Source organism: Numenius arquata, chromosome 4, assembly GCF_964106895.1.
Source record: "Numenius arquata chromosome 4, bNumArq3.hap1.1, whole genome shotgun sequence".
NCBI lineage: Eukaryota > Metazoa > Chordata > Aves > Charadriiformes > Scolopacidae > Numenius > Numenius arquata.
The window spans coordinates 15,645,692-15,672,656 of record NC_133579.1 but is presented as its reverse complement, the minus strand read 5'-3'; the positions used below and the strand labels follow the sequence as shown (position 1 = coordinate 15,672,656).

The 26,965-nt window shown below is 42.3% G+C and overlaps 2 protein-coding genes across 2 annotated transcripts; both read left to right on the top strand.

The window, feature by feature from the left end:
* The first annotated feature begins 284 nt into the window (after positions 1-284).
* Positions 285-9,016, top strand: RNF125 (ring finger protein 125). Its single transcript, XM_074146789.1, is given in 7 exon segments — positions 285-352; positions 3,437-3,590; positions 3,835-3,842; positions 4,925-4,980; positions 4,983-5,011; positions 7,769-7,876; positions 8,924-9,016. Coding segments are annotated over 7 exon segments (516 nt in total).
* A 4,884-nt stretch (positions 9,017-13,900) lies between these two features.
* Positions 13,901-26,671, top strand: RNF138 (ring finger protein 138). The gene is made up of 7 exons (XM_074146536.1): positions 13,901-14,236; positions 15,235-15,400; positions 16,959-17,074; positions 20,968-21,036; positions 21,507-21,612; positions 22,422-22,529; positions 23,970-26,671. The coding sequence occupies exons 1-7, from the start codon at positions 14,121-14,123 to the stop codon at positions 24,036-24,038; spliced, it is 750 nt and encodes a 249-aa protein (XP_074002637.1). The 5' UTR covers positions 13,901-14,120; the 3' UTR covers positions 24,039-26,671.
* Positions 26,672-26,965: the final 294 nt, after the last annotated feature.

Below are 26,965 nucleotides of genomic sequence, written 5' to 3'. Positions count from 1 at the left end.
CGTGCATTACTAAATGTATCATAAAGTTTCCAGTACTTGTAGGAATAAGTGGGAATACTACCTTTGTTCTTCAGGTGTTCACATACCTGGGGACACCTAGAAGAAATCCGCTTTTATTTCTATTCATCACAGGGAAAAATAACACAACAGTTTCTTTGGTAGGTTGCTTTCACAGCTGCATTAAGGCCACCGTGTCACATTTGTACAAGTTCAACTCCTTCCAGGATTCTCCCTTGGCTTCAGCAGTCATTTCCACTATGGGCAGAGAAGGTTTATGCACAGGGATGTATGATGTGAGAGAATATATCAAGAAAAATCAGCCTCTCGCCACTCTGCTAGTGACTCCCTTTACGTATGTGGCACCTGGCACAGGCATCCTCCTAGTGATAACAGCAGTCAGAAGTATGGCTTAAGCCAGTGTCTGGGTATAATTTTAGAAAAAAATAAAAAAAAAAAAAAAAAAGAAAGGAAAAAAAAGGGGGCATAAAAGGCTTCTTAGCATGTTTCTGAACCCATTTTTAGTTTCCAGGGCAACTTGCTGGCCTCAGAAACCATAGGCAACTTTGCAGAGTTCCTTCTCAACAATAATCCAGACAAGTAGCTGCACCTTTTAATAGAATCATAGAATCATAGAATGGTTAGAGTTGGAAGGGACCTGAAACAGCTTTTCCGCTATTCACCTGGTCAGGCTTGTTTTTATTATTTATTCCAGGTCACAGGTCATGGAAAATGATGTGCTCCCGAGGTGAGGCATACACAGGTATGTATGTCCAAAAATGCAACTGTTTACAACACCCTCAGTTTCTTCAAGAAGTAATATATTAGCATTTGTGGGATTGGAGAAGTGTTGTGCAGCCTCTAACTAGAGACTTGAGGCAAGTGCTTGGAGGCTAAACAGAAGGGGAGGGGAGTAGGGCTTTAGCAATGTTCAGGGTTAATATCCCGAGATGCTTGGTTTCTATTTCACCTACCTGAACCATTTTAAGTTCAGTTTGTTTATTTGTTTTACCTGTTTAGGTACAGACTGAGCAAATAAAGCAGAGTGATAAATTGGGTTAAATGGGGAGGAGTTTTTGCTGTTGAACCTGAAATTCTTGCAAATTGTTTTTATAATCAATAGAATAAATCACTGACTGATAAGGACAGACTATTTGTGCATAATGCATGGGTGTAGTTGCTCTTTGCCAACTCTTGTATCCTTTATATTACCCTTTTTTCTGGCTACTGACAATTTTAGGGGGTGGACTAACAAACTGGCAAAGGGTAATCTGATTTTATATTTTGTGACATGAAAGGGGGAAAGCTTTCAGACGGCACGTGTGAACCTTGCACAGGGTTATTTATAGAAGACTCTTCTGTTCCTCAGGGAAACAAAGAAACCTTTTCAACCCTGTCTAAAGTACAGGAATAATCTTAAATTAAAACCTGCCTGAGGGCAAGCCGTGTGTAACAATTCAGAGTTTTATCCTTGGACAGGGATCGTGTAGGGTCTTGGCTGTACTCTCTTTGCACTTTGTGTAATCATTTTTACTTCTGTGAAGTAACTGCAAAATACCACCTTCTGTCTGACTTAGGCTTTGATTGTATTTTATGTGGCTCCGTGGAGCCACATATGAAAAGGCTTTCAGAGAGGAGATTACATCTGAAATCCTCCCATAGATCGATCAGAGGCTGTTAAGTATGTTAGAAATGCTGTTGCAGAGTGCACTGGCAAGTTTGGCAAGTTGTTTTACAGTGGCTTAAAAAGGTTTTACCTCAGCTTCCAACTCCATTCCTCTGCTGGAGTTGCTACCTACATATCAGAGCTGGTGGGGGCAATGCGGATTTGTGACTTGGCAGCTGTGATGCATAGGGTAGCATTTTAGCAACTGGGAAAGCAGGTGGATTTGCACTAAAATGCCAAACTGAGAAGTTTTAGAGAGATAAGCACATGATACCTTCTGCTGGGCTGGAGGGTTGGGAGAGGAGACAGAAGGAGAGGTGGGTAGCGTTTGGTTTATGGTCGGAATTGGTGATCTTAAAGGTGTTTTCCAACCTAAATGATTCTGTGATTCAACAAAGGGGCAATGCAGGAGGGTGTGAGTAGCAACATCCTAAACTGGCACAGCATGACCACTGGTACTCTTTGGTTTGAGTGATCTGCTCATCCGGGCCACAGTGATCTATGGTTTTAGGTTCCTCTCTTCTGGAAGCTACTGCGTTTAAATCTCCAAGCAGAACTGGCAAAAAGGAAGATGTTCCTGCTCCTTACCTGTTTTGCTGCAAATTCAGCAGTTTATTTAAGTGAAATTTTGCATTCATGCAGCTGGGCTGCAGACACAAGTTTGCTTCTGCTGCTTCTGCTGCAGGGCTACGGCACTTACAAGAGGGGCACAAGTGCAGATTTATGGTAGAGGAGCAAGGACTTTTGCCACCTCCTCACCCTTATGTGTCTGCTGTGTGCCCACACCCAGACCCAGTGATGTGCTCACTGTGGGTTGCAGTCTGGCACAGCAGATCCTTCTAGCTCCTCTGAAGCCAGAGGGGCCGGCAGTCAGTGTCCATCCCTTCTGGTGTCCTTCTTGCGGCCCCAAGCTGTCACTCCACCTGAGACCCTGTAGATCCCTATCTTGATGTGACGGGGAGCCATAATCTAATGCAAAGGATGGATGTCTCCTGTTCCATTAGCACTGGGGCTTTGCAAGGGTGCTCAGATAGTGAAGCAAGTTCACCAAAGCTTATCTGTCATATCCATAACCAACAAAAAGCTTTCAAAAGCAGCTGCAGTTACCACTAACCCAATCTGGTTTTTTTCCTAAAACCAGAGAAGTGAAGTGGATAAGACACTCCCAGAGGTAGGTATGCCTTTACCCAGCCCAAACCCTGTGATGGTCAGGTCAGCAAACCACTTATCGCACAACAGCCTAACACTTTCCTTGCAACTGCTGCCTAAAACCTCAGTGTCATTCTCCGACTCCTGACTGTGGTGTGTACGGGGGAAATTCCCTCATCTTAACAACCTGGATTCTTGTCCATCGTGGGAGCAGCGTGGAATATTCTTCTGTTTATGAGCTTAGGAAGACTTACAGTAAGGAACACTACAAAAAAGAAATAATCTTTTCTGTGGTGGCAAGTTTTGGAATGATGGAGTGCAGGCTTTGCTGGCCCACAGGGGATGGGTTCCTTGCTTCTGCTCTGAAAGGAATCACGTACGTTCAGTGTGACCAGCATGCTCAGCTTGTCCTTTTTTAGTGCTCTGCTTAACAGAAGTAGGGCTGCAAGAACAACACCCACAATCTTCTTAACAATATATCCCAAGAAGAACAAATATGATGAAATGTAACACCAGTGATCTCACGTTGTGCAAAATTTTAATTCTTTTTTTATATACCCTGCCTTATTTGAAGCGCGTTTTGGGGGGATTACCACGTTTGGTTTTGTTTCTTTCTATGTATAGATTCTGTCATTCCTGTATTTCTGCAAGTTTAAAGAACAATGTGTGTACATGCCCTTACAGCCACACTTATCTTCCTTCTGAAGGAATTCCAGCTACTGATATTGCCAAGAAAATTGAGAGTACGTACCGATATTGCACAGAATGTGAAACACAGGTTTGCAACCTTGAACACTAATTACTAAACAATTTCAGAGATGTTTCCATGCACAACAACTAACACTATTAAGATACCTTTTTAAGACCATGTCTAAAAGGGAAACTCCATCAGCATTATGATTGTCAAATAGTACTTAAAATGGGCACTAATTGTTTTTTTGTGTATGACTACAAAATGATATGTTTTACTTGTAGTTAGTATGATTTTGATAGAATTTAACTCCATGTGTCCTCTTTTGTAGAATCAACTGTATTTTCACAAGTCAGCAGTTTTTGCTATTTTTCTTGGGTGAGAATTATGTTTATATTTACTTTGAAATAAAACTCCTTGAAATGTTTTATTTCCGGAATGAAGACTAATAATAATACAAATGTAATTGGTTCTCTTCTAATAATTCGTTCTTCATAAACAGTTTTGAATTAAGACTGACAGCTTTTCTTATTGATATAGGATATAGAGAAAATGTATATGTATTTACAGAATACATGTGTGTTATTTGCAAAAAGCTCAAATTCTTTGTGCCTTTCATTCTCTTTGAGGGCAGGACCTGTTAGAGCAACCGATTAGGCATGTAGCAATTCTAGAATAAGTGAGGTCTTGCAGTTCAACGGGCTTTAGTTTTGTCCATTAATAATTAGGAGAAAATCTGATATCATCATTATTAAAATGCTTTTTTGATTTATGCAATTTAAAGTCCCTATATTCTTTGCCATTTGACTTCCCAAGTGGCACATTACTCAAGCTGCTTGCTTAGAAGACCTATCTCCTTATTAGTTACCGTTCTTCTGATGGTCAGAAAAACTTGAATTTTTATCAACACACACTTGAAAACTGCACTAATCTGAAAACATTGTCTCCACCATGCAACAAGACCACACTCTGTACTGAAACTGAGTAGCAATCCTCTGCGAGAAAGAGTCCATACTTAATGAGGGCTTCTGAGGATTGGTAGTTTGGTCACGCACGCTCCAAGTGTATCACAGCAATTAAATGATGCTTTTATCAAATGTCTGTAGTCGTAGCGTTCAGGATTTTCATCTGTTCTTCTCTAAGGTCTTATGTTAAGAGTGCTTTTCTGGATCAATATCCTGACATGCTGGCAGAGTCCTGTGCAGCGCTCGCAGCCTCCATTAGCAAGGCTGACCTTTTGCCAGCCCAGCAGACATCACCCCCTGGTATGTGTCATACGCCCGTGCTGCATTTTAGCTACGGCAAAAGAAGGTTTGAATGATATCTGGCCAAAGAAATAGAAATACTTTTATTGCTTGCAGTATTAACAATGTATCAGTTATATCTGCATCCACTAACAATCTACTACCTTGTAATCCCAGATACTCCTGCCCTTATTGCCGGTGAGAAGTAGATGAGGATGAGCTGATGGACCACTGTCTCACCACAGATCAGAAAGGAGAGCAATAGTAATGGACATATTTTACTTAATTCACATGTTAAACTGATCAATTCTAGCAAGCATTACTGATAGGCAATAGCAGACAAAGATAAAATATATTAAATGTTTAGCTGGTTTTGACAATGGAGGAAAAACATACCTATATTCATTCCCTCTCCCCATCTCCCACAGACAAGCATGTATGCACATAATATTTAGAATATTAGCACTCCTATCCTTGTGAGTGCTGGTAGAAGCACTGAAAAAGGTGTAGGAAGTCTTATGATGGATACAACAAACAGTTACTTACAGCCAAGACGATGAGCATTATTAGGTTCAGTGACTTGCCTGCTTTTAAATCCCGCACGTGCTATTTCTACTGCCCTACCTCAGATTTATGTGTAGCATTTGCTGGGTATTCTCATCTGGGTTTTGAGGTTATAATTTGACAACTGCTTATGTGGCCTTGTATAGGAGTCTGTCATAGTGGGCGTTTTAATTTTCTTTTTTCACAGAAATGACTTCATTCTGAAGGTCCTCAGAGGCTGCAAGGTCTTCCTGTGACCCGGTTTGTCGGACTGAGGTCCATAGGGTGTAGACTCAGACCTTGACAAGAGTAATTTACTTCCCCGATCATTGTTTGCCGAGGCATTTTAAACTCAGAAGAGGTGTTTTAGAGAGGTTGCAGACTGAAGGACTTGTAGACAAATCAACCAACGCTCCCGTTTCCCGCAGCCGGTGGGATGGGGGAAACCCGCTCTGTTCTCTTTTACATCACAGGTTACTTTTCATCACTTCGACCATGATCATGTTAGTAAGCTATCATGGAGCCAAAGCTTCAATTAAATGAAAGGAAGCACTCACTCAGAGCGTATACTGTGCACACCTTCATCTGAGTTAATGCTTTAGTGTATAACATCTTGCCAAATTTTGTATTTTTCAGATTAGACTCTGTATTTACTTTGGTCAATGGAAATAATTGTCAATAATTTTTATTACACTTACGAGTCCATAAGCTCTTATTTTTTCACTCAGGGCAAATTCATAAATAGCTGTACTGTGCAGCTGTAGGGCAGAATTAAGCCTTAAAACTTAGAAAATTTTTAAATCCTTCACTCAATTCAGAGCTGCACATACAAGCTGATCCTGAGAGACTCGTGAGCACAAGTCTTAAGAGGAGAGGCTGAGGGAGCTGGGGTTGTTCAGTCTGGGGAAGAGGAGACTGAGGGGAGACCTTATCGCTCTCTACAACTACCTGAAAGGAGGCTGTAGAGAGGCGGGGGTCGGTCTCTTCTCCCAAGTTACAGATGATAGGACAAGGGGTAATGGCCTCAAGTTACGCCAGGGGAAGTTTAGTATTCCAGGTTAGATATTAGGAAATATTTCTTTACTGAAAGGGTTATCAGGCATTGGAATGGGCTGCCCAGGGAGATGGTTGAGGCACCATCCCTGGAGGTATTCAAGAGAGGAGTTGACATGGTGCTCGGGGATATGGATTAGTGTTGGGTGGTGTGGTGGTGTGTGTGTGGGTTGTGTGTGGTGTGTTGTGTGTGTGTGGTGGTTTTTTGTTTTTTTCATTGGTTGGACTAGATGATCTTAAAGGGTCCCTTCCAACCTAGGTGATTCTGTGATTCTGTAATATGCATTATACAGCCTCCGTTGCACATTTCTTGGAAACCTAATGTAAAAAACAACATTCAGAACTATGTTTGCCTACCAATAAAAATTATAAGCCTACCAATTAAAAATTATAAGCAGGGAAATGAAAATGTGATCTTTTAAGTCATAGTGGTTTCATAACTGCTTTTGTTGGTTTATAAACTGTAGACACCACATCGTTAACACAAGGCAAAGAGAGGGAACGTGCCAAGACGCGCACTTTGTTGTTCGCTACTGACACACTGACCCTTCCCTTTAATTCTGAAATACATTTGGAGTAACTGTTTCAGGATTTTAGGAGTATCTGAAAAAGTGACTTGGCACAGCTGTTTCAACCGTTTTATTTCAAACTTAGAATAAACACATCAAAGTTTTAGTTCTAAGAAAGGCATAGGGTTTTTTGGCGTGTTGTATCATGCTGCTCATTACCATAACAAGTCATAAAGCTGGTTTTAGTCTACACATAGTATATTCACACGTGGTGTATTCCATGATAATCATCTTTTTAGCATACACACAGTATTCTCATGATATTGCTTGAAGAAATAAATGTCGCAGCAACTGCAACTTTTATATTACAGAGAACCCACAGGAAGTAATTCAGCTTTTCTTGTGATGAAGTGTTTAAGGCACTTCTGTTGTAAGCACACAGATGAATTAATTTGTTATTGAAGACCAGAGAAACTCTGTGTGTTTCTTGTAGCACTTTTTCATCCAAACAGTGGCTTGGATGATAAACAAGTGGATTATTTGTTATTACTTTATTATTTGAATGATAAACAAATGGATTTGGATGATAAAAAAATTTTGTATTGGGTAAAACAAATGCTTTTGCATAACAGTTCTCTTGTAGCTAGTAGGAGGGAATATTTTAACCATCAGATCTGTATAGGTGGGCAGTCCTTGGGAGGTCTGCAGACACGAATTCCACAGACAGGATTAGCATAACTGACGGTTGATCTGACAGTGCACTGTGCCTGGCAGTATTCATCTTGCTCAGAGAATGCCATTTGGCCATAATAGATCCACTTAGTTCACAGTTCTGTTGTTTTTTTAAACACTGATAATATTTCTTCTGTAAGACCTCCAAGGCAAAAATTGAATACTTCCTTCCATTTATTTATAGCGTTTTCCAATTTTTTGTTTAACACCTGGGAGAGACCCAAGCTATTTCAGCAGAAGTTTTATAAGGCATCTTCAACTCAGACATACACTTTGTTATGAAGGCTACATAGTGAGTAATGGTATTTGCAAACTACTGGACTTGATTTCTTTATGTGTATCTTCTTCCACACCTTTTACAATCCAGAAGTCATGAAAAGCACTGAGCAGATAACTGCACCATGAAGTCACGACACATGGCAGGTGTGTACAGAAACAGCATGGTCTGGTACTCAGAGGTGCCAACTTATGGATTCTGTCCTCAGTTCTGTTGCTGTCTCATGGTGGCACAAGGGAAAGGAACTCCATTACCTCATTTCTTAACAGGTATCATGCGTCTGACTCATGTTTGTAATTGACTTGGAGATCCTCAAATGAAAACCTACGTACTTTAAATGAAAGTTGTTTCAACAACCCATTTTTATTCTGTAAGAACCTAAAATGACACAGTCTTACTTCTGAAAGGTGCTGCAGCTGTTTGCTGTCTGAGTGGGCTGTAAAACAGAAAATGTAGCACAAGCATTAACATGCTGCTAGAATTTCTCAAGAATATCAGTTAGTGCTTTCCTGTATTTATATTTGATACTCATCCAGACAAAATCCCAAACAAAGACATATAAATTTTTCTTTTTTTTTTTTAAAATGGGCAAAAGCCCTAGAGAAAATGAAATCCAAATGGAGGGCAGGGGTGAAGAACCATCTTAATAATTTGAACTTATAACTCATGCACATGGCAGAAACAGACCTATGTATGATAGCTCACCCATATATAGCTTCATAAAGTATAGCTGGGACTTAAGTATTTATTTCTATACACAGTAATATAACATGCATCACCAAATTGGACTCTTTAGTACATAGCATTAGCATTGTTGGGTTTTGCATAATCACTGAATTAATTGGTTTCTGCATTTGACATTCTCATTTATCTCAAGCTCCGTAATGATTTCTCTTGCTTTATACCACTAAGGAGCAGAAAGTCAGGCAGTAAACTTTAAACATGGATGGAAACCCACTGAAACCAGTATTTTGTTAACTGGTAACCCAAGCACTCAAAATTAAATCTATTAAAACATTAATTACTACCTTGATAAAATATCCTTTTTTTTTTTTCTTGTAGGACATGAACACTGTTGGAGAAGTTCCTGTTGAAAGAGTTCTGGATGGGTCATTATTAGAATATGAGCATGTGAGTCATCCCAACAGTGCATAAGGACTACTGCAAGAGTGGAAGAACGTGTTCTGTACATAAACACGGTCATTAAAATTTAGCCTTTTGCAATTAATGGAGTGTTAGTAACCAGAGTGGACCTAAAAATGTTAGTTCTTTTTTTTTTTTCTTAAGCATTGTTTTGTTTTTAAGTTTGGTGTTTTTTTTTATTATTAAATTTCAGCTTAATTTAAAAAATACGTTTGTTTGGGGTTTTTTGTAAGGATAAAAGAAAATATTGTCAGTTTCTCTACTTAAAACACAATGGTCCTGAACTCGCTGCTAGTCCAGAACACGAAACACTGGCTTTGACAGCAGCTTCTCCTATTTGTTTGCAGCTCCAGTCCAGGAGCAGGCCAGTCTCGTGTACGTTGATGATGACAGTTCAGTGCTGGAGGTAGATGACAAACAACAGCTTTTCAGATGCTACGGGACCAAATTGGAATGACCTCCCGGCCCCCAAATATTATCAGGCGTACTGCCTGCTGACAAGGACAGCATTACTGACCCCATAAGGCTGCACCTAAGTTTCCATTTACAGTGCAAGATGCAACTTAAAATTAGCAAAGTTGGTAAGTGAAAGCCATCTTGAAAGGACAGCAAGAAGTGAATATTATGTTTATAATTAAAACATAGAAAACCATTCAAAAGATTGACAGCATCTTTTAACTAGCCTGTATTCTTACTATGTAAGTTAAAAAAACAATATGTATGGGGTTTTTTACACATATATTACAATATAGTATCTTTCAAAGATGCAGTTGATTTGTCAAAAAATAAAATTCATGTTCATGCATAGAACTATGTGCAGTGATTAACACAGGTTAACATGTTAACAAGGGAAATCCCAATAGACTTTAGGTCTTTACTGTTTTTTCTTGGAATCAGAAAGTGGCTCCTTTTTGGGAAGAGAAAGATTCAGTGTTTGAGAATGAAATCAACGGCGCAATGTCCAAGTGGAAGCCAGTGACGAATGGTGTTCCTCAGGGGTCGGTACTGGGACCAGTGCTGTCCAACATCTTTGTTGGAGACATGGACAGTGGGATAGAGTGCACCCTCAGCAAGTTTGCCGACGACACCAAGCTGTGTGGCGCGGTTGACACGCTGGAGGAAAGGGATGCCATCCAGAGGGACCTGGACAGGCTTGAGAGACGGGCTCATGCAAATCGCATGAAGTTCAATCAGGCCAAGTGCAGGGTCCTGCACCTCGGACATGGCAATCCCAGGCACAAATACAGGTTGGGTGGAGAATGGATTGAGAGCAGCCCTGAGGAGAAGGACTTGGGGGTGTTGGTGGATGAGAAGCTCAACATGAGCCAGCAGTGTGCACTCAACCCAGAAAGACAACTGCATCCTATGCTGCATCAAAAGAAGTGTGGCCGACATGTCCAGGGAGGTGGTTCTGCCCCTCTACTCTGCTGTGGTGAGACCCCACCTGGAGTACTGTGTCCAGTTCTGGGGTCCCCAACATAAGAAAGCCCTGTTGGAGTGAGTCCAGCAGAGGGCTATGAAGATTATCCAGAGGGTTGGAGCACCTCTCCTATGAGGACAGGCTGAGAAAGTTGGGGTTGTTCAGCCTAGAGATAAGAAGGCTCTGGGTAGACCTTATAGCAGCCTTCCAGTACCTAAAGGAGGCCTAAAGGAAAGGTGGAGAGGGACTCTTTATCAGGAAGCATAGTGATAGGATGAGGGGTAATGGTTTTAAACTGAAAGAGGGGAGATTTAATTAGATATTAGGAAGAAATTCCTTACTGTGAGGCTGGTGAGACACTGGAACAGGTTGTCCAGAAATGTTGTTGATGCCCCATCCCTGGAAGCGCTCCAGGCCAGGCTGGATGGGACTTTGAGCAACCTGGTCTAGTGGGAGGTGTCCCTGCCCATGGCAGGGGGGTTGGAACTTGATGATCTTTTAGGTCCCTTCCAACCCTAACCATTCTATGACTCTATGATTCTATGAAATCTCCTCAGTCAGAATGATGACAATGCTGCTCCAAAGGGTGGAATTTGTGGGAACATTTAAGTAAAAAAAAAATGAAAATCTTATCTGCCAAAGCAAAGTAGCCAAAAAATATAGGGGAAGAAGTTATTGGATTTATGGCTTCAGAACTTTTTATATGTATGAAATAAGCTACCACCGTAGGAGTGTTACCCTTAGTTTTATTGTGGCTGCAAGTGTTCTTTGTTGGCAGTGATGCAGATACACTGGCAAGAGCAAAGGGGGTCCTTCCCCTTGCACGTGGCATCTTCCGATTCCCCCCGCAGTTACACGGCTTTCTCTCTTTCTCCTGCTCACATCCACCTTTGACCGCTCCCATAGAACAAATCCTTGCCCTTTTCATGTTGGCAAGATGTGCTGTTCTTCCAACAGCAGCAGCATTGTCAAGAAAGCAACCAAAATAATAGCTACACAAAAAGTAGTCATACAAAGTTGTACAACAGCTGCGCGGTGATCTCCAGTGTACCTCTTGAGTGGGAGCTGCCCCCTGCAAGCGTCAAAATTTTATGAGCAGCTCTGCAAGCTTTCACTGTTGAGATTTCATTTCACAAACACGTTTTATCACGAGGAATAAAAAGTTGGCAGGGCCATTGGTTTCATTTAATCTAAAAACCTCTGATTTAAAATGCTTTCCTTCACATAAATGTGTTTCATAAACTTCAGCTGCCTGATTTCTCTTTACATGTTGTCTATGTCAATGGCAAAAACTATGTAAGATTTACAAGGCTGGTGCTATGCTATATATTGCTCCGTGGCGTACTAGTTGTCAACTCCAAGGTCACAGCTTTATTAAAGGATCAAGATTTACAATAACGTTAGCAAGAGCATGAATGCCTTCACACACACCTTCCTGTAGTTTACTTCCCTGAGGTCACCTGCGCAATTTCTCCCCCTGCCAAAAGCTACTAATAGAAAAATACTGCCGTCTCCTGAACAAAGTCCAAATGGACCTATCATGTTCCTTTAGTAATAAATCTTTGCTTTTGTTTAACACCTGCCTTCAAAGGACGTAACCCTCTTTACCTGCAGTAATTAATTTAACTTCACAGCAGCCTTATTCAGTGATTAAAAACTGCTCCCTTTTTACAGATTGAGAAATTGAGGCCTTGCTGAAGTCATACAGAAAGACTGAAAAGACATGGAAGCCCATCTCTGCCAGCCTCTGGCATGCTGAGGCTGAAGGCCACGCTGCCTTCCTCCCAATGAGAAACACAAGGTGATAGCGTGATAACATCTGAACTGAGACTTCTGTAACTCGTCCTTTGAATGTACTGTCACACCATGGATAGGGCACACCTGAAGCTGGCTATACAGCTGTGGTATAGTCCTAATGGACACAAAACCACACAAGAAGCATTCTGCAGGCTACTTACCACCAAAGGTGTAGTTCTGTGTCTTCCTTTGGCTGTACTTGCACTGTTTAAGAGATTACTGCCACCAACTGCCACTCATTACCTGTCACGCCTCCTCAGATCCACCAGCCTGGCTTCGCATTTCATTTCAGGGAAGATAATCAGTTAATCACTTTAAATAGTAGGGCTTTTTTTGCCAGCCCATGAACAGGTCAGCTAACCCTTAGCAGCCTCTAACAGAGCAGTGACGAGCACAGAGGAGCAGTAAACTCCTGAGCTAGCACAGCCACAGTTACAAGAGGACATCTTACAGCAACACCTCAAATACCAAGCCTGTCCTCTCCCAGGAGATCCATGCCCAGGGAGTTCTGCTTTTTCCACCGGATTTTCTCCCAACCTGAAGCATGTGCAGTAAATAATCCAGCCCAGGTGACTTAAATCTGGCATTGGGCCCATCGCTTCGGATGTGCTTCCCTTCAGCATTGCAGATCTCCTGGTACTTGGAGCTGTTCAAATTTTGCCTCCATGTGGTTTAAAAATAAGGTATTTAGGGTAGTCATGGGCTTTTGCTCTACCATCTCTGCTTTTGCTTAGGAAGATGCTAGCATTTTTAGATCCTGAATAAGAAAACAGAGCCAGCATCATTCACAGAATCACAGGATGGTTGGTTCGTCCCTCACACGAAGGGAGACCTGAGCTTCAGCTTCGTTGTCTGCAGTTCCCTCTCTCCCTTCCAAACCAGGAACCCAGACGAAGGGAAGGGCATTGCCTCTTGCTGCCCATCACAAGAAGCACCTCTGATGCACAGTCTGAAGCGTGAAGAGTTGTGAAAGGCTGGAAGGCACAGGTGAACCACAGGTCTCCCCTAGCCCAGTGATCTCCTCTGAACATCTACCTACGGGACAGGCAGCTGTGGTCCCGAGGAGGCAGAGAAAATGAAGGTGAAAGACCCATTTCTCCTCAGAGATTGGTCGTAGAGGCTCTCCTCCGATGTAGGGCCTAGGCCGGGGCTAAAGCCCTGGGCCAGGGACCAGCCCGGTCCCCGTTCCTGGCGGACACGGGCTGAGGGGCTGCACCAGCTGCCGCCGTCCCTTCGGCCCTTCCCGGCGGCGCCCGCAGGCCCCAGGCGCCTGCGGAAAGGGAGGTGCGCGGCGCCGGCTGGCCCCAGGAGGGCGGTGGGGCCGGCGGAGAGCGGTAGGCGGAGCGGGTAAGCCTCCCGGGCAGGGCAGGGCGGAGATTAGGGAGGGAGGGAGGGAGGGAGACCGCCTCGCCGTGTCATAGCAGCCCCCGGCGGGCCGGGTAGGCGATCGCCATGGAAACACAGGCCCCGGTCCCGCCCCTGCCCACCCCCGGGAGAGCGGTAGCGGCGGCGGGGCGTGGGTGCCGCCGGGAGCCCGGCCGGAGCTGCGGCTGGGCCCGCTGGGAGGAGGCGGCGGTAGCCGCCGCGGCTCGCTCCCTCCCTCCCCGGGCACCGCCAGGTAGAGCGCGGGGCGGGGGCGCTTGCCGGGCCGGGGAGGGGGGGAGCCGGGCCGGGGAGGCGGGGCGAGCGGCGCGCAGGCCGGGCCCGCTCCCCCACCGCCTCCGCCGCAGCCCCGGCCTCCCACCTGGCGCCAGGTGCCCACCCGCCATCTTCTCCCGCACCCCCGGCGCCCTCCGCCCCGCGGCCGCGTCCGGCGGGGAGCGGAGTGGAGCTCGGCTCGCCAGGGCGGGGCTCGTTCCGGGTCCCCGATCCCGCACGGAGAGGCCCTGACGTGTTGCCATGGCCGAGGGAGCCGCCGCGGCGGCAGAGGCGTGCTTCAGCGAGGATGATTTTTACTGTCCCGTCTGCCAGGAGGTGTTCAAAACGCCCGTGAGGACCGCGAACTGCCAGCACGTGTGGGTATTCCTCCCCGCCGACCCCTCCCGTGCCCCCCCCCCCGGCTCCCTTCACAAACCTTTTACCGCCGCTTCTCCGCCTTTTACTTCTCTGTGGTCTCCCCCCGCCCCCGCCTTCACCCTCACCCATCCCCAACCCCAGGGCGCAGAACCCTCGGCCTGGAGCCGGCCGCGCCGGGGGACCGCGGAGGTCGTTGTCACCCCGGGACTGACCCGCCACCACCGAGGAGAGCTGGCTTCAAGGCTGGCATGCGAAGCGGTGCCTCAGCCTGCCCTCCCTCGCCTCCTTTTGTAGCCAGCGATGAGGAGGGGTCAGGCAGGAAGGAAGGGCGGCCCTTGGAGCAAGCCGTCTGGTCGGTGGTGGCCCGGGTTTCACACCTAACCTAACTCGCCTTTTTGACTTCATAGTTCCCTGGTGGTTTTCAAGCAAGGACCATAGCATAGTTGCTCGCTCTCTCTTCGCTTCGTCTGCTCTGCGTTTTTCAGAGGAACATCCGATTACAAAGCACTGCTTTGTAGAAAAAGGAAAACAAAATAGCTCTGGCAGTTGGTACGCGAGGAAAGAAAGTGAGAGAACTGCAAAAGCTGTTGGACTAAGATCTTTGGAGATGCATGCTAATCGAAGCTTTGCAGTATTTTTGGCACCGCTTAAGGACAATAAACGGGAGTTACTCTGATAAGATCTTCCAGTATCACGTGCCTGCTGCACCATTTAATACCTCATTAATGATCAATCCGGTGTATGGTTTAGGAATACTAGTCAGTAAATAGTAACATCTTTCCCTAAAGTGCATTGCCAAGTTCCCCTAATTTCCGTATACTTGTTTGTAAGCACCACTATTTCATTTTCCTTGTATTTATAAGAATTTCTGTTTAGTAGACTATTACTCTGATATATATCTTTTTTTCCCCTGATAATCACCCAGCTCTCTTCAAGGACAAAGTATCTAACTCTCTTCTCTTTGCTAACCTGTGTTTGTGGTAACTTTTCAATTTAGGTTTTGCAGGAAGTGCTTCTTGACAGCTATCAGAGAAAGTGGAACACATTGTCCTCTCTGCCGGGGGAGCGTGACTAAAAAAGAAAGAACATATCCCAAAAGGGCTCTAGATGTTGAAAACAGTATGAAGAAAGCTTCTGGGGGCTGTAGATGCTGTGAGAAGCAGGTAGAGTAAAACTTTACAAAAAGTTGGATAAACTGTTCTTATTTGTGACCACACATGCTTTTACTGTGTGTCATTCTTGTCTTGGAGTGAAAGAGCCTGTAGCAGTTTGAACTTAGCTTTGTATGGCTTATGCATATACTAGGCATGAAGCGTCTGCTAGGTATGTCTAACAGACATAAACCTGAGAGAGGATCTTGTATTTATTGTCTATAAGGACTTTTTAAGCGGAGTGCCAGTTTTTCCCCAAAACAATGTGAAAACTGAATATAGCTATAAAGCTGGCAAAAGAAAAGTTAGACAACTGAAAGTGAAAGTTGCAGATATATGAAAAACCTCAGAAACTTTCACTATGGAAATGAAAGTGCTTAGAGGAGCTACTGTAAAACAATTTAAAACCAAAAAACTACAGGTAGATTGCTCTTGGAGTAAGTACAATCATATGTAATTTCCCCCTACCCCATCAGTCTATTTACATTCCCTTCATTCCCTTTGTAAAGGGGTCATTATTTTCAGAACATTGGGTGAAGTCTTGATCCCCACTGAAGTCAAGAGTAATCTCTCTTCTGATATAAATGGATGCAGGATTTCAGCCACACATTTTGTTTACATCAAATTGCATCAACTCCAGGTAGTTGTCTTCATGTTTGTTTCATTTCACTTGGGACTTAGTTCTGCCAATGTGAAGATTAGCACTAGTGGAAAGCCGAGCTGCTTGCTTTGTTCCACATGATTCATTTAGGGTGGAAATCTGGGAGAAAGAAACAATAGCAAGTTGGTAAACTGGAAGGAAGGAAGAACAAAATGGATCCCCAGAAGAACTCGAATGGAAATTAGGCACAGACGCATGAGAGGTGATCTTGTTCAGCCCCTAAACCTGTAAGCACTTTCTGACAGTGCTGTTGGATCTGAAATTCTGATTTAAGGCATGTCCAGCACAGCTATCTTCTGACGAATCTAAGCAACTCATTGTCTTTCCTTGCATTTTAGCTGGATAGGCAGCCTTAGCGTTGGTGTTCATTCACCTTTCTTCCCCCTCCCCCCCCCCCCCTTTTTCTTTTTTTCCTCTCAGAAAAGTTCTGTATTCTCAGAACACATGTAATGCAAAAAGACTTTGCACAAGGTAACAGCAGGCCAGAGAAGACTGAAGGAGCGGTGTGGCTTATCCCATCCTCATGGCCCCTCTCTGTCGTAGCTCATCAGTCATTGATCCTGGATCTGGGAGGTGTAGTTCCTGTGACTTTGTTTCAGTTAAATGGAGTTTACTCGCATCTTTTACCCCCTAGAGAATTCTCTCAGTTGCTTGGCCGTTGGGGGCTTGGGGCGTAGGAATATGCTCCAGTCTCACAGGGTGACAGAGGCTCTATGGAAAAAAGAAATGAAGATCTCCCGATGGGAAAGAAAGTGTTCATGCTGAGAGGGGAGACACAAGTTCTGGTTTCTTCTGCATATGATGTCAAAATAATTCCTGCATGCATTGCTTTCTGTTGGCAGAATTGTCTCTTCCTTCTATCCCTGGATTGGTTTGTATAATTTCAATAATTTGGCATTTCATTTACAGGTTAGATTTTCATGGATGAGACAGCATTATAAAACGTGTAAGAAGTATCAGGATGAATATGGTGTTTCTTCTATTATTCCAAACTTACAGATTTCCCAAGATTCAACAGGGAACAGGTAATCAGGGTGTTTTATGTATAACAATGCATCTTCTTCTCCCCCCACCCCCAAAGGAAAGTGTTTTTTTTCCAGGGCATGCCTTCTTTTTGCAATAATTATTGTCCATATTTTAGTGCTTCAGAAAATGACAGTTTTTCCAGGTCTTTTTCTTTACTCTTAGCAAACAGAAGAAAACCTTCCTGCCTGATGGTTTGGAATGTCTTCTAGGGACTCTCCTAAAGAGTGTATAGTGTTTGCGCCTTATTTTCACTGCCTTGACAGCATTTGAGCAGTTCACTTTGTAACAAATTTCATAATACTTAGCCCCAGGGAAGTTTCCTTCTCTTCTTATTCCCCACTCCCTCTTCCCTAAGTCTGTTTCAGTGGGTATCCTGTTAACATTACTGTGCAAGCTTTTGCTTTCTGATTGAATTTATTTTGAACTGATGCCTTATGAAACGTTTAAGGAACTCCAGTATGTTACACACCATAAAATACGAATGCCACTTACCATTTGTTTTTCAGACAGTAAAGCTAAAGAACTTTTTTTCATCCCTTCTCACTGATGTGTTTGTTTGAGGATTTTTGCTTATTTATGAAGACCTTTTTTTACATAATAGTTTCATAGAGCTTTATTATATGTAGCCTGTCCTTTATTTACTTTCTTTTGACATCTATTTTCTATTTTTAGCAGTCTAAACTTCTCTGTGTTTAGTTTTCAACCCATCAATATATTGAAAGTGGAACTTTAAACTGTTAGCAGAACTAGTTGCAGCACTGTTCCTGGGAAAATTCGGAGGAGATTATACTGAGTGCTATTGAAAGGCTTTTAAAGAATAATAGAGTCACCAGGCACAGTCGACATGGGTTCACAAAGGGAAAGTCCTGTTTAACTAATTTGATATCCTTCTATGACAAGGTCCACCTGCCTAGTGGATGGAGTTTTTCTGGATTTTAGTAAGGCTTTTGATAGTGTCCCTCACAGCATCCTTCTGGACACGTTATCCAGCTGTGGGACGAGTGGGTTCATGGTGCGCTGGGTGAAGCAAGGCCTCTTGATAGCCTCTTAGCAAGGCCTTTGATACAGTGTCCCACAGTATTCTGCTGGAGAAACTGGATGCTCATGGCTTAGATGGGTATACTCTCTGCTGGGTAAAAAACTGGCTGGAGGGCCGGGCCCAGAGAGTGGTGGTGAATGGAATGAAGTCCAGTTGGCGACCGGTCACGAGTGGTGTCCCACAGGGCTCGGTACTGGGGCCGGTTCTCTTCAACATCTTTATCAATGATCTGGACGAGGGGATCGAGTGCACCCTCAGTAAGTTTGCAGACGACACCAAGTTGGGTGGGAGTGTTGATCTGCTGGAGGGTAGAGAGGCTTTGCAGAGGGACCTAGACAGGCTGGCTGGATGGGCTGAGACCAACGGAATGAGGTTCAATAAGGCCAAGTGCCGGGTCCTGCACTTGGGTCACAACAACCCCAGGCAGCGCTACAGGCTTGGGGAAGAATGGCTGGAAAGCTGCCTGGCAGAAAAGGACCTGGGGGTGTTGGTCGACTGTCAGCTGAACATGAGCCAGCAGTGTGCCCAGGTGGCCAAAAAGGCCAACAGCATCCTGGCCTGTATCAAGAACAGTGTAGTGAGTAGGACCCGAGAGGTGATCGTCCCCCTGTACTCGGCACTGGTGAGACCCCACCTCGAGTACTGCGTCCAGCTTTGGGCCCCCTACCACAGGAAAGACATTGAGGTGCTGGAGCAGGTCCAGAGAAGGGCAACGAAGCTGGTGAGGGGTCTGGAGCACAAGTCTTACGAGGAGAGGCTGAGGGAGCTGGGGTTGTTCAGTCTGGGGAAGAGGAGACTGAGGGGAGACCTTATCGCTCTCTACAACTACCTGAAAGGAGGCTGTAGAGAGGCGGGGGTCGGTCTCTTCTCCCAAGTTACAGATGATAGGACAAGAGGCAATGGCCTCAAGTTACGCCAGGGGAAGTTCAGGTTAGATATTAGGAAATATTTCTTTACTGAAGGGGTTGTCAGGCATTGGAATGGGCTGCCCAGGGAGGTGGTTGAGGCACCATCCCTGGAGGTATTCAAGAGAGGAGTTGACATGGTGCTTGGGAATATGGATTAGTGTTGGGTGGTGTGGTGGTGTGTGTGGTTTGTTTGTGGGTGTTGTGTGTTTTTTGGTTTTTTGTGGTTTTTTTTGTTTTGTTTTTTTTTTTTTTTCATCGGTTGGACTAGATGATCTTAAAAGGTCCCTTCCAACCTAGGTGATTCTGTGATTCTGTGAAGGACTGGCTGAAGGGCAGAGCTCAAAGCGTTGTAGTGAATGGGGCTACATCTGGCTGGCGACCCATCGCCAGCGGTCACCACCATCTCAGGGTTCAGTTCTAGGCCAGTCCTGTTCAATATATTTATCAATGACCTGGATGCAGAAGTTGATCTGCACCTAGAATGGAGTAATGCCGGACGCCAGTATAAATTGGGGGAGGAGTAGCTGGAGAGCAGCCCTGCAGAAAGGGATCTGGGGGTGCTGGTCGACAGCAGGCTCAATACGAGTCAGCAGTGTGCCCTGGCAGCCACGATGGCAAACCGCATCCTGGGGTGCATCAAACACAGCATGACCAGCCGGTCAGAAGAGGTGATTATCCCGCTGTATTCAGCGATGGTGCCGCCTCACCTTGAGTATTGTGTGCAGTTCTGGGCCCCACAATTTAAAAAGCATGTGAAGGTCTTTAAGTGTGTTCACAGGAGGTCAACAAAGCTGGTGAAGGGGCTGGAAGGAATGTCTTGTGAGGAGCAGCTAAGGACTTCGGGCTTGTCTAGTTTGGAGAAGAGGAGGCTGAGGGGTGACCTCATTGCTCTCTACAGCTTCCTGAGGAGGAGAAGTGGAGAGGGAGGTGCTGATCTCTTCTCCCTGGTATCCAGTGATAGCATGTGAGAATTGCTCAAAGCTGCATTGGGGAGGTTTAGACTGGACATTAGGAAGCATTTCTTTACACAGAGTGTGGTCAAACACTGGAACAGGCTTCCTAGAGAGGTGGTCAATGCCCCAAGCCTGTCAGTGTTTAAGAGGCGTTTGGACAATGCCCTTAATAATGTGCTTTAACTTTGTCAGCCCTGAATTGTTCAGGCAGTTGGACTAGATGATTGTTGTAGGTCCCTTCCAATGGAAATACTCTATTCCTATTCTGTTCTAGTTTCACCAAAGTGTCTGGATGTTGTTATATCACTATTTATTGACTACATCACAGTAGAATACCTGTACTTAAAATATTACAGAAGTATAAAAAATGTACCATGACCAGATTTGTGACTGTAAATATTCATGTTCTTAGGATGATCAGTGTGTCTGAGCAGTTTCTTCTGGCTTAGCTAGAGGTGCATTTATGGTCAAATTTACTTTCTAAAACGTTCCTATCAGTCCCTCTTACTTTAGGAAAGAGTTTATTTTGTGCATAGTGTAAGAAAGTTTATCTTACATAAATAATTTCAACACATGGCAGTTAAATGCCTATTTACATAGTCCTACGTAAAAAAAACTTAAAAAGTGCTACCTGTCTTACATTCACGTAGTTCATTGTGCCTGTTGAGCTACTTGGCTGTAATCTCCATTACCATTCTTGTTGGCTAAATGACTGTTGTCTTATATACCACTTTCCTATAAAGTTGTGTAGTATTGCACCAAAGGTCACCGTGGTAACTAAATGCTGAGACATACCTTGATCCAAAGGAAAAGTTGTGACAGTTAAGATATGTGCCATTACATATTTTGCCTGGAAATTCACAGGACAATGGAGAGAGAGAGATAGATAGATACATATTTTTTTCCCCCCATTACTGTTAAAATTCTAAAAAAATTAATAGTGGAGTAAAATAATCTCTATTTTCATTGTTTTTTTTTTTCTTCATTTAAAGTAGCAGGAGTGATGCAGTATCTGATAATGGCGAGATGGCTAATAATCAAATACTTCAAGGAGAAACGAGGTAGGCTGCTTATTTTTCTATAGTTACTATTAAAATAGATACAATCGTAGTGCAAGCTTCTACTAACTTGAAAAAACCCCACATCCACCTTCAACAAGTGGTATTAAAAAAACCCTGTAGTTTCTTCTATGCTTGCATCTGTATGTTAGAATTTGAAGGATTTGAACTGAAAGATGTTACCAGTAAGTAAGAACAGGGTGCAGTTGCAATTGGAACAAAAAGAATTTTCAGAAGTCTAGGTCTCAGAAGAATGCATTTAGGTACACAAATAATAAATGTGCTTTAAAATTGCAACTTGGAAGTAGCAGTGGAACGCCGTTAGATCTGCTGTTATGTCAGTGTGGGGAGGGGTGGGGTGTTGTTATCAAAAGAAGTGAAAAAAATGACAAGATGACAGACGAATTAAGCTTTTTGTAATACTACTTCTAAAACTCTCTTTTCTGTTTAATACTGTGTATTTCTGTTCACAGTGGACATCCAACCTTCAAATGCCCCCTGTGTCAGGAGTCCAATTTTACCAGACAACGTTTGCTGGATCACTGTAATAATAGACATCTTTATCAGATAGTTCCTGTAGTAAGTAGAGTTGCTTATGTATGCTTCTTAAGCTACTTCCGTTATAATTATGTGACCAATTTTAAATGTGCAGTAGCTAGTCTATATCTGTGAAGATCACTGTGGTCTGAGGAAGGCGATGCACTTAATACAGTGCATTATTTAACTTGAGGAGTGACTTTCATTTGTTTCTTGTCCAGCTTCTTGTCGGTTCTAAGGCATTTCTGACTCGGCTGTCACATTTATTTTGATGTGTAGTGAACTCAGGTTTTGAGCCTGACACCTACTCTTCTTCATTTAGTACTTCAGAACTGTTTCTATAGAATCCCATTAGTAACATAGCTATTGTTTCATGTGAAACCTACAGTTACTTGAAACATAATCTAAGGTAATCAAAGGGAGTGAAGGAGAAAAATCTGTTTGGTTTTCTATTCTTTTCATCTGTATAGGGTGTGCTATTTTTTTCTTTCGGCTTATTTGATGATCTCAGTTGTATGAAAATCCTTCCAAACAATAAGGAGGATGCAGTAATTACTTTCTTTTCTAAATTTTAAGCAATGGAAATTGACAAAAAGTGTGCCAGACAGACATGATAATCCCCCACTCCTAAGAGAAGCAGTTAAGAAATTTGGCAAGTTGAAATGTAAATTTTGGAATGTTACACAGTTGAGGAAAAGAACACTTAGAATTATGATTTTATGTGACCATCTTTACTGTATTTTAGTAGTGGATGAGTAATAGACGAGTTATTCCTGTCTTTAATGCATTCTTAATTACCAATAACTTTTTTTTTTTAATTCTCTCTCTTTCCCCTTCCCCTCCAAATTCAGATCTGTCCTATTTGTGTATCTCTTCCTTGGGCAGATACTAACCAGGTTACTAGAAATCTTGTTAGCCATCTAAATCTAAGACATCGGTTTGACTACGGAGAATTTGTGGTAAGCTTTTTCTTCTTTGATGTGTAGGGGAATAAATGGTAACTTTTTTCTCTAAATAAAAATGCCAAATAAAAATTTTGTACCAAACTTGTTTGTGCTCTGGACATGCTATGTTCCTGCTCTGTACAGAACTCAGGAGTAGGCCTGTCTGTTGTTAAACTTTCCGTTACCAACATGAAGTGCTGCTGGGAACAGGTGTTGTCAATAGTTTAGCTCTGCTCCAAACTGATGACTTAAGTCTTTAGCATAGCATAGCATTCTCAATGTGAACTATTTGTTCCTCCAGAACAGTTTATTACTGCTGCTTCTGGGGGAAATAAAATAGATGCTGCTCTGTTTAATTGACATTTTTAACCTTTTATGGCAGAAATGACTAAATTGTAATTCTCAGGACTCAAAGTGTATCTTGACTAGTGGGTATTGCTGCCACCACCTCTCTTCCAGTATGTTGTGAGAGAGGCTGCAATGGGAAAGAGATGTCATTAAGTCATTGTTCTCACCCAGAGCAATACCTTCTTCCAGGCTCACTTTGAGTAAATGACCTTGGAGTAGATGCAGAACTACATGCCTAGATGTAGTCACTGGATGGATCTTAAGTCAAACCAACCAGATGAGTTCTGCATATGGGACCAGAGAGCAAGAGAGTTTGTGTTGTTTCTACAGAGTTTGACAGGCTTTGGGGTACACTGCTTGAGCATTGTGTGGGACAAGCATAGTATTTGAGGTATAGGCAGCCTCACTGATTAGAGATGGCAAAGATGATGCATGTTTTCTTTGCGTTGAGTGATCTGTGACAGAGGCATGAAGAGGTAGGAGATTCATACAGGGGATTGGGCTCTTCAATATCAGTGCATCTTGCATGATTGAGGATGTAGAACTGGTGATTGGAATTCTGATTTGGGGAAGCTGCCAGAATTGCACCAAAAAGGTGTATTACTCTGCCATATTAGCAGCTTGGAAGATAGCTTTTCAAAAGTAGCAGGATTAACCACCCATCTTTTGTCATATGTTTTTGCTTTCTCATTTTAAGCAGTATATTTTCAACAATCTATAATTACTATTGTCTGGGGATCGCATTTTGTTTTTATTAATGGAGAATGTTATGGCTGGTTGGAAGCCCTGTTATAAGAATTGCATGCCACATTCAGCTTTCCTGAGCTGGCTATTCTGTAATGTAATTGAGCCAGGGAGAGAAGACCCTTCTGCTTAATGAGCCTTGTCGCACTCCTCTGATTCTTCTCCTGTCTCATGTATCTCTTGGTGTTTAGTTAAATAAAAGATATTGTGCAACATAAACAAGCATCCAGTACACATAAAGATGGAGAGTCTTCATCTAGGTGCCAATTCCTCTGTAGAAATGTGGAAAATGAATGATTAAACTAAGGACTGTGGTACATCTTGAGTATTTGTCCATTTTGATGATGTTTTCATTTTGTTTAGAATCTTCAGCTTGATGAAGAAGCCCAATACCAAAATGCAGTTCAAGAATCCTGTCATGTGAACTTTTAATGTATAGCCCCTCTTCATCTTGCTGATTATCTGAGAGAAAAAAAACATTAATTCTGTTGGTGATCTGAAGTGTATGTTAATGCAAATGGTATTCAGTAACCATTTTTTCAGGCTTAACTTTTTTCCGTGCTCATAAGGACTTTTCATAAATGATTTTGCTGAAACTCAAACTTCACATCTTTTCTGAGATCTGTCCCTGTGGAATTAGGGGCCTTTTTGGAACTTCTCACTGTTGTCTTGATTTTCTCTAACTTTTACTTCTCTGTTAATTACACAGTTTCTTTTATTAATGTCAGATATTTTAATTCACAAAACCAGCTTTGAAAGTAGTATCTTTAGAAAGATATGCAAAGATGCTCTGTTGCAGTGTTGAGTTTCTTTGAGTTCAGCTGTCATCTGCTAAGATATCTATGAGATGGTAATTTTTTTTTCCTCCTCCTGCCCAAGGACAAAGTTTTATTTGATGTTGTGATTTGTTTTTTACCATTACTATGTGAACGAAAATAACAACTACTTAAGAAATAAAAATATAAAATGTCCCTCGACATACTTTCTGAGCAATTCAAGATGACATGCAAAAAGTATACTTTTTCAGTATATGACTGTGACCAGCTAGTTTTTCATTTTGTTGGAGCTTTTTAAGAACTTCTGTTGTTGCATTTGGAATTCAAATTTTGGTCTGTTTTGTCTTTTGTGGAATACAGAACTAATTGGCTTCAGACCTACCAACACTCAGAAAAATGAAATTGTTTCTTTTGGTAAGACTGTTTAAAACTTGGACATCTTATGCATCCAAAGGCCTTGAAAAAACAGTTGCAAGAAAAACTGGCTCTAAAATAGTTACCAACATATTTTAAGAGTTTCTATTCTAGATTTCCACATTCCCAGCAAGACCACCATTAAAATCAGAGAAAACAGAGCAATAATACAATTTTTAATTTAAATGGAAAATCCATTTGTAAAAGAACTTTCAGGTCTTTTGTTTAATATTAATGGGGAGAAGGAGAAAGCAAGCTGCACAGATAATATATTTTGTAGGTTTAAATAGAGACTCTTCTGAATGTACGCCTTTTAGGACTGACTCTTCATCCTGTGTCGCCAGAGCCCATTGTCAAACTACTGTTCTTAATGGGTATTGTATACATGGTGGAGAACATCCCCAGTAATTTTCTAATTGGTGACTTAGGTGTAGTAATACCAGTTGTGCAGCCAAAGTCCAATCTGCTTCTTGTGTCCTGGCTCCCATTTGCTCTCCAAATAGAGGTTTTGATTATTCTTTGAATACTGGGGTATTTCATATTCCAAAACTGATAAGGTTGAAATGCCTCGTTCTGCAATGGAATGGGTTTCAGAACTGAATCTTAATTCTAATATGTTGAGTGTTGGAACTGAAACACTATGCACTGTAACTTGATATTTCTATCTTCTGGTTTTTGAGAGTGTAAAACATTACTGAAGGCGTAACTGGTTAAAATACAGAGAAAGTTGACTATTTCAGAAATGTCTAAAAGTTATATCCTTTTTATAACAACTGAACATGTCTTGCATTTTGTTACTGGCTTAATACAGTATTTTGGCAGCAGGCCACGCTTTGATCTTGTACTCCAACTTCCCTGTTTGCCCCCAGTGCTCTTGTCTGCCTATTCTCACTTGTCTGTCAGCTCTAGTGCTTGCGGGACCACATACTAGTTTGGAGCAGTTCACTGATCCAACTGAAAAGGCTGTTTGGACTTTTTACTTTCTCTTTTCCTCTATAAAGCCGACTATGAAATAGCGCCCTTTGACAGAAAGGAATTTCAAGGTAGCCTGATGCTGAAGTTTTAGCTTTTTAAAATAAGAACGCATACCATGGTGATTTTATTACTGCATACATTTCCTAAGGATTTTAATAGTTATATGTAAGTTTAGTTAACTTTTTTAGATTCAATAAAATATTTATATGATCTGGCAATAAATGCCTACAGCCAATACAGATTCAGAATGCCTCATGGACACTGGAACTAGCTATTTCTATTACTTGAACATATCTTGAGAATTGCAAATGAAATTACATCTATTTTAAAACTCTGGGAAACAAATTTTTCTATAGCAATAATTAGTTGTCGCTTGATGCATAGTTGCTGAGCATTTTAGTCATGTTTAAATGTTGAGAGACTTGAATACACATTTTAAAGCAACAAATGTGTATAAATGCAATATAAAAAAAAAAAACCTTGCAAAGTGTTTATCCTCTTTATTTGCATTTGTTAAAATCTGTATTGGCAGGCGCTGCCTTGCTTAAGATTTTATACTTTTAATATGAAGAGATTGCATCCAATACATTCACTAGGTAAGCGTTTAAGGAAAATGAAATAATTATTTAAATATGCTGCTGCTGGTCATGATCTTTCTCACTGAAACTCAGATATGCACAAAAAGCTGTGTATTTGTGATGGGTGATGCTTGTACTCGAAACACGCAATCTTTACTGGAAGATTGCTGTTTAACAATGTTTTCATGTTCACGTTGCATTGTGTATTGTTTTAATATGGTATATTATGTTTGAATTGTACTTTCTATTTTTTCTCCTATTAAAGTATTTTATTTTCTGTTTGTCTCTTTGTTGCATAATAAAGATGATCAGTCCCCTTGATGCTACTTCTTCCTTTCAGCTGCGTTCTAAATTTAAGTACGTGGTCAGTTGTATGGTTTCACGCTTTAAATGATGAGAACTGCGTGTGTGCTGCTGGAACTGGCGAGTTGTGGCTCGTGATCCTCTCACGAGCTGACAAGTTACCTTACATCACATCTTAAATCTTCTCATGAGCAGAAAAGATGACAGGTTGGGCAAAACTCATTCATGCTTCTTTTCTGCCTTCCGTGTTCATAAGTTGCTGTCCCATGTGATTTTAATAGAAAAAAAAAAAAAGAGAGTATGTAACACTTGG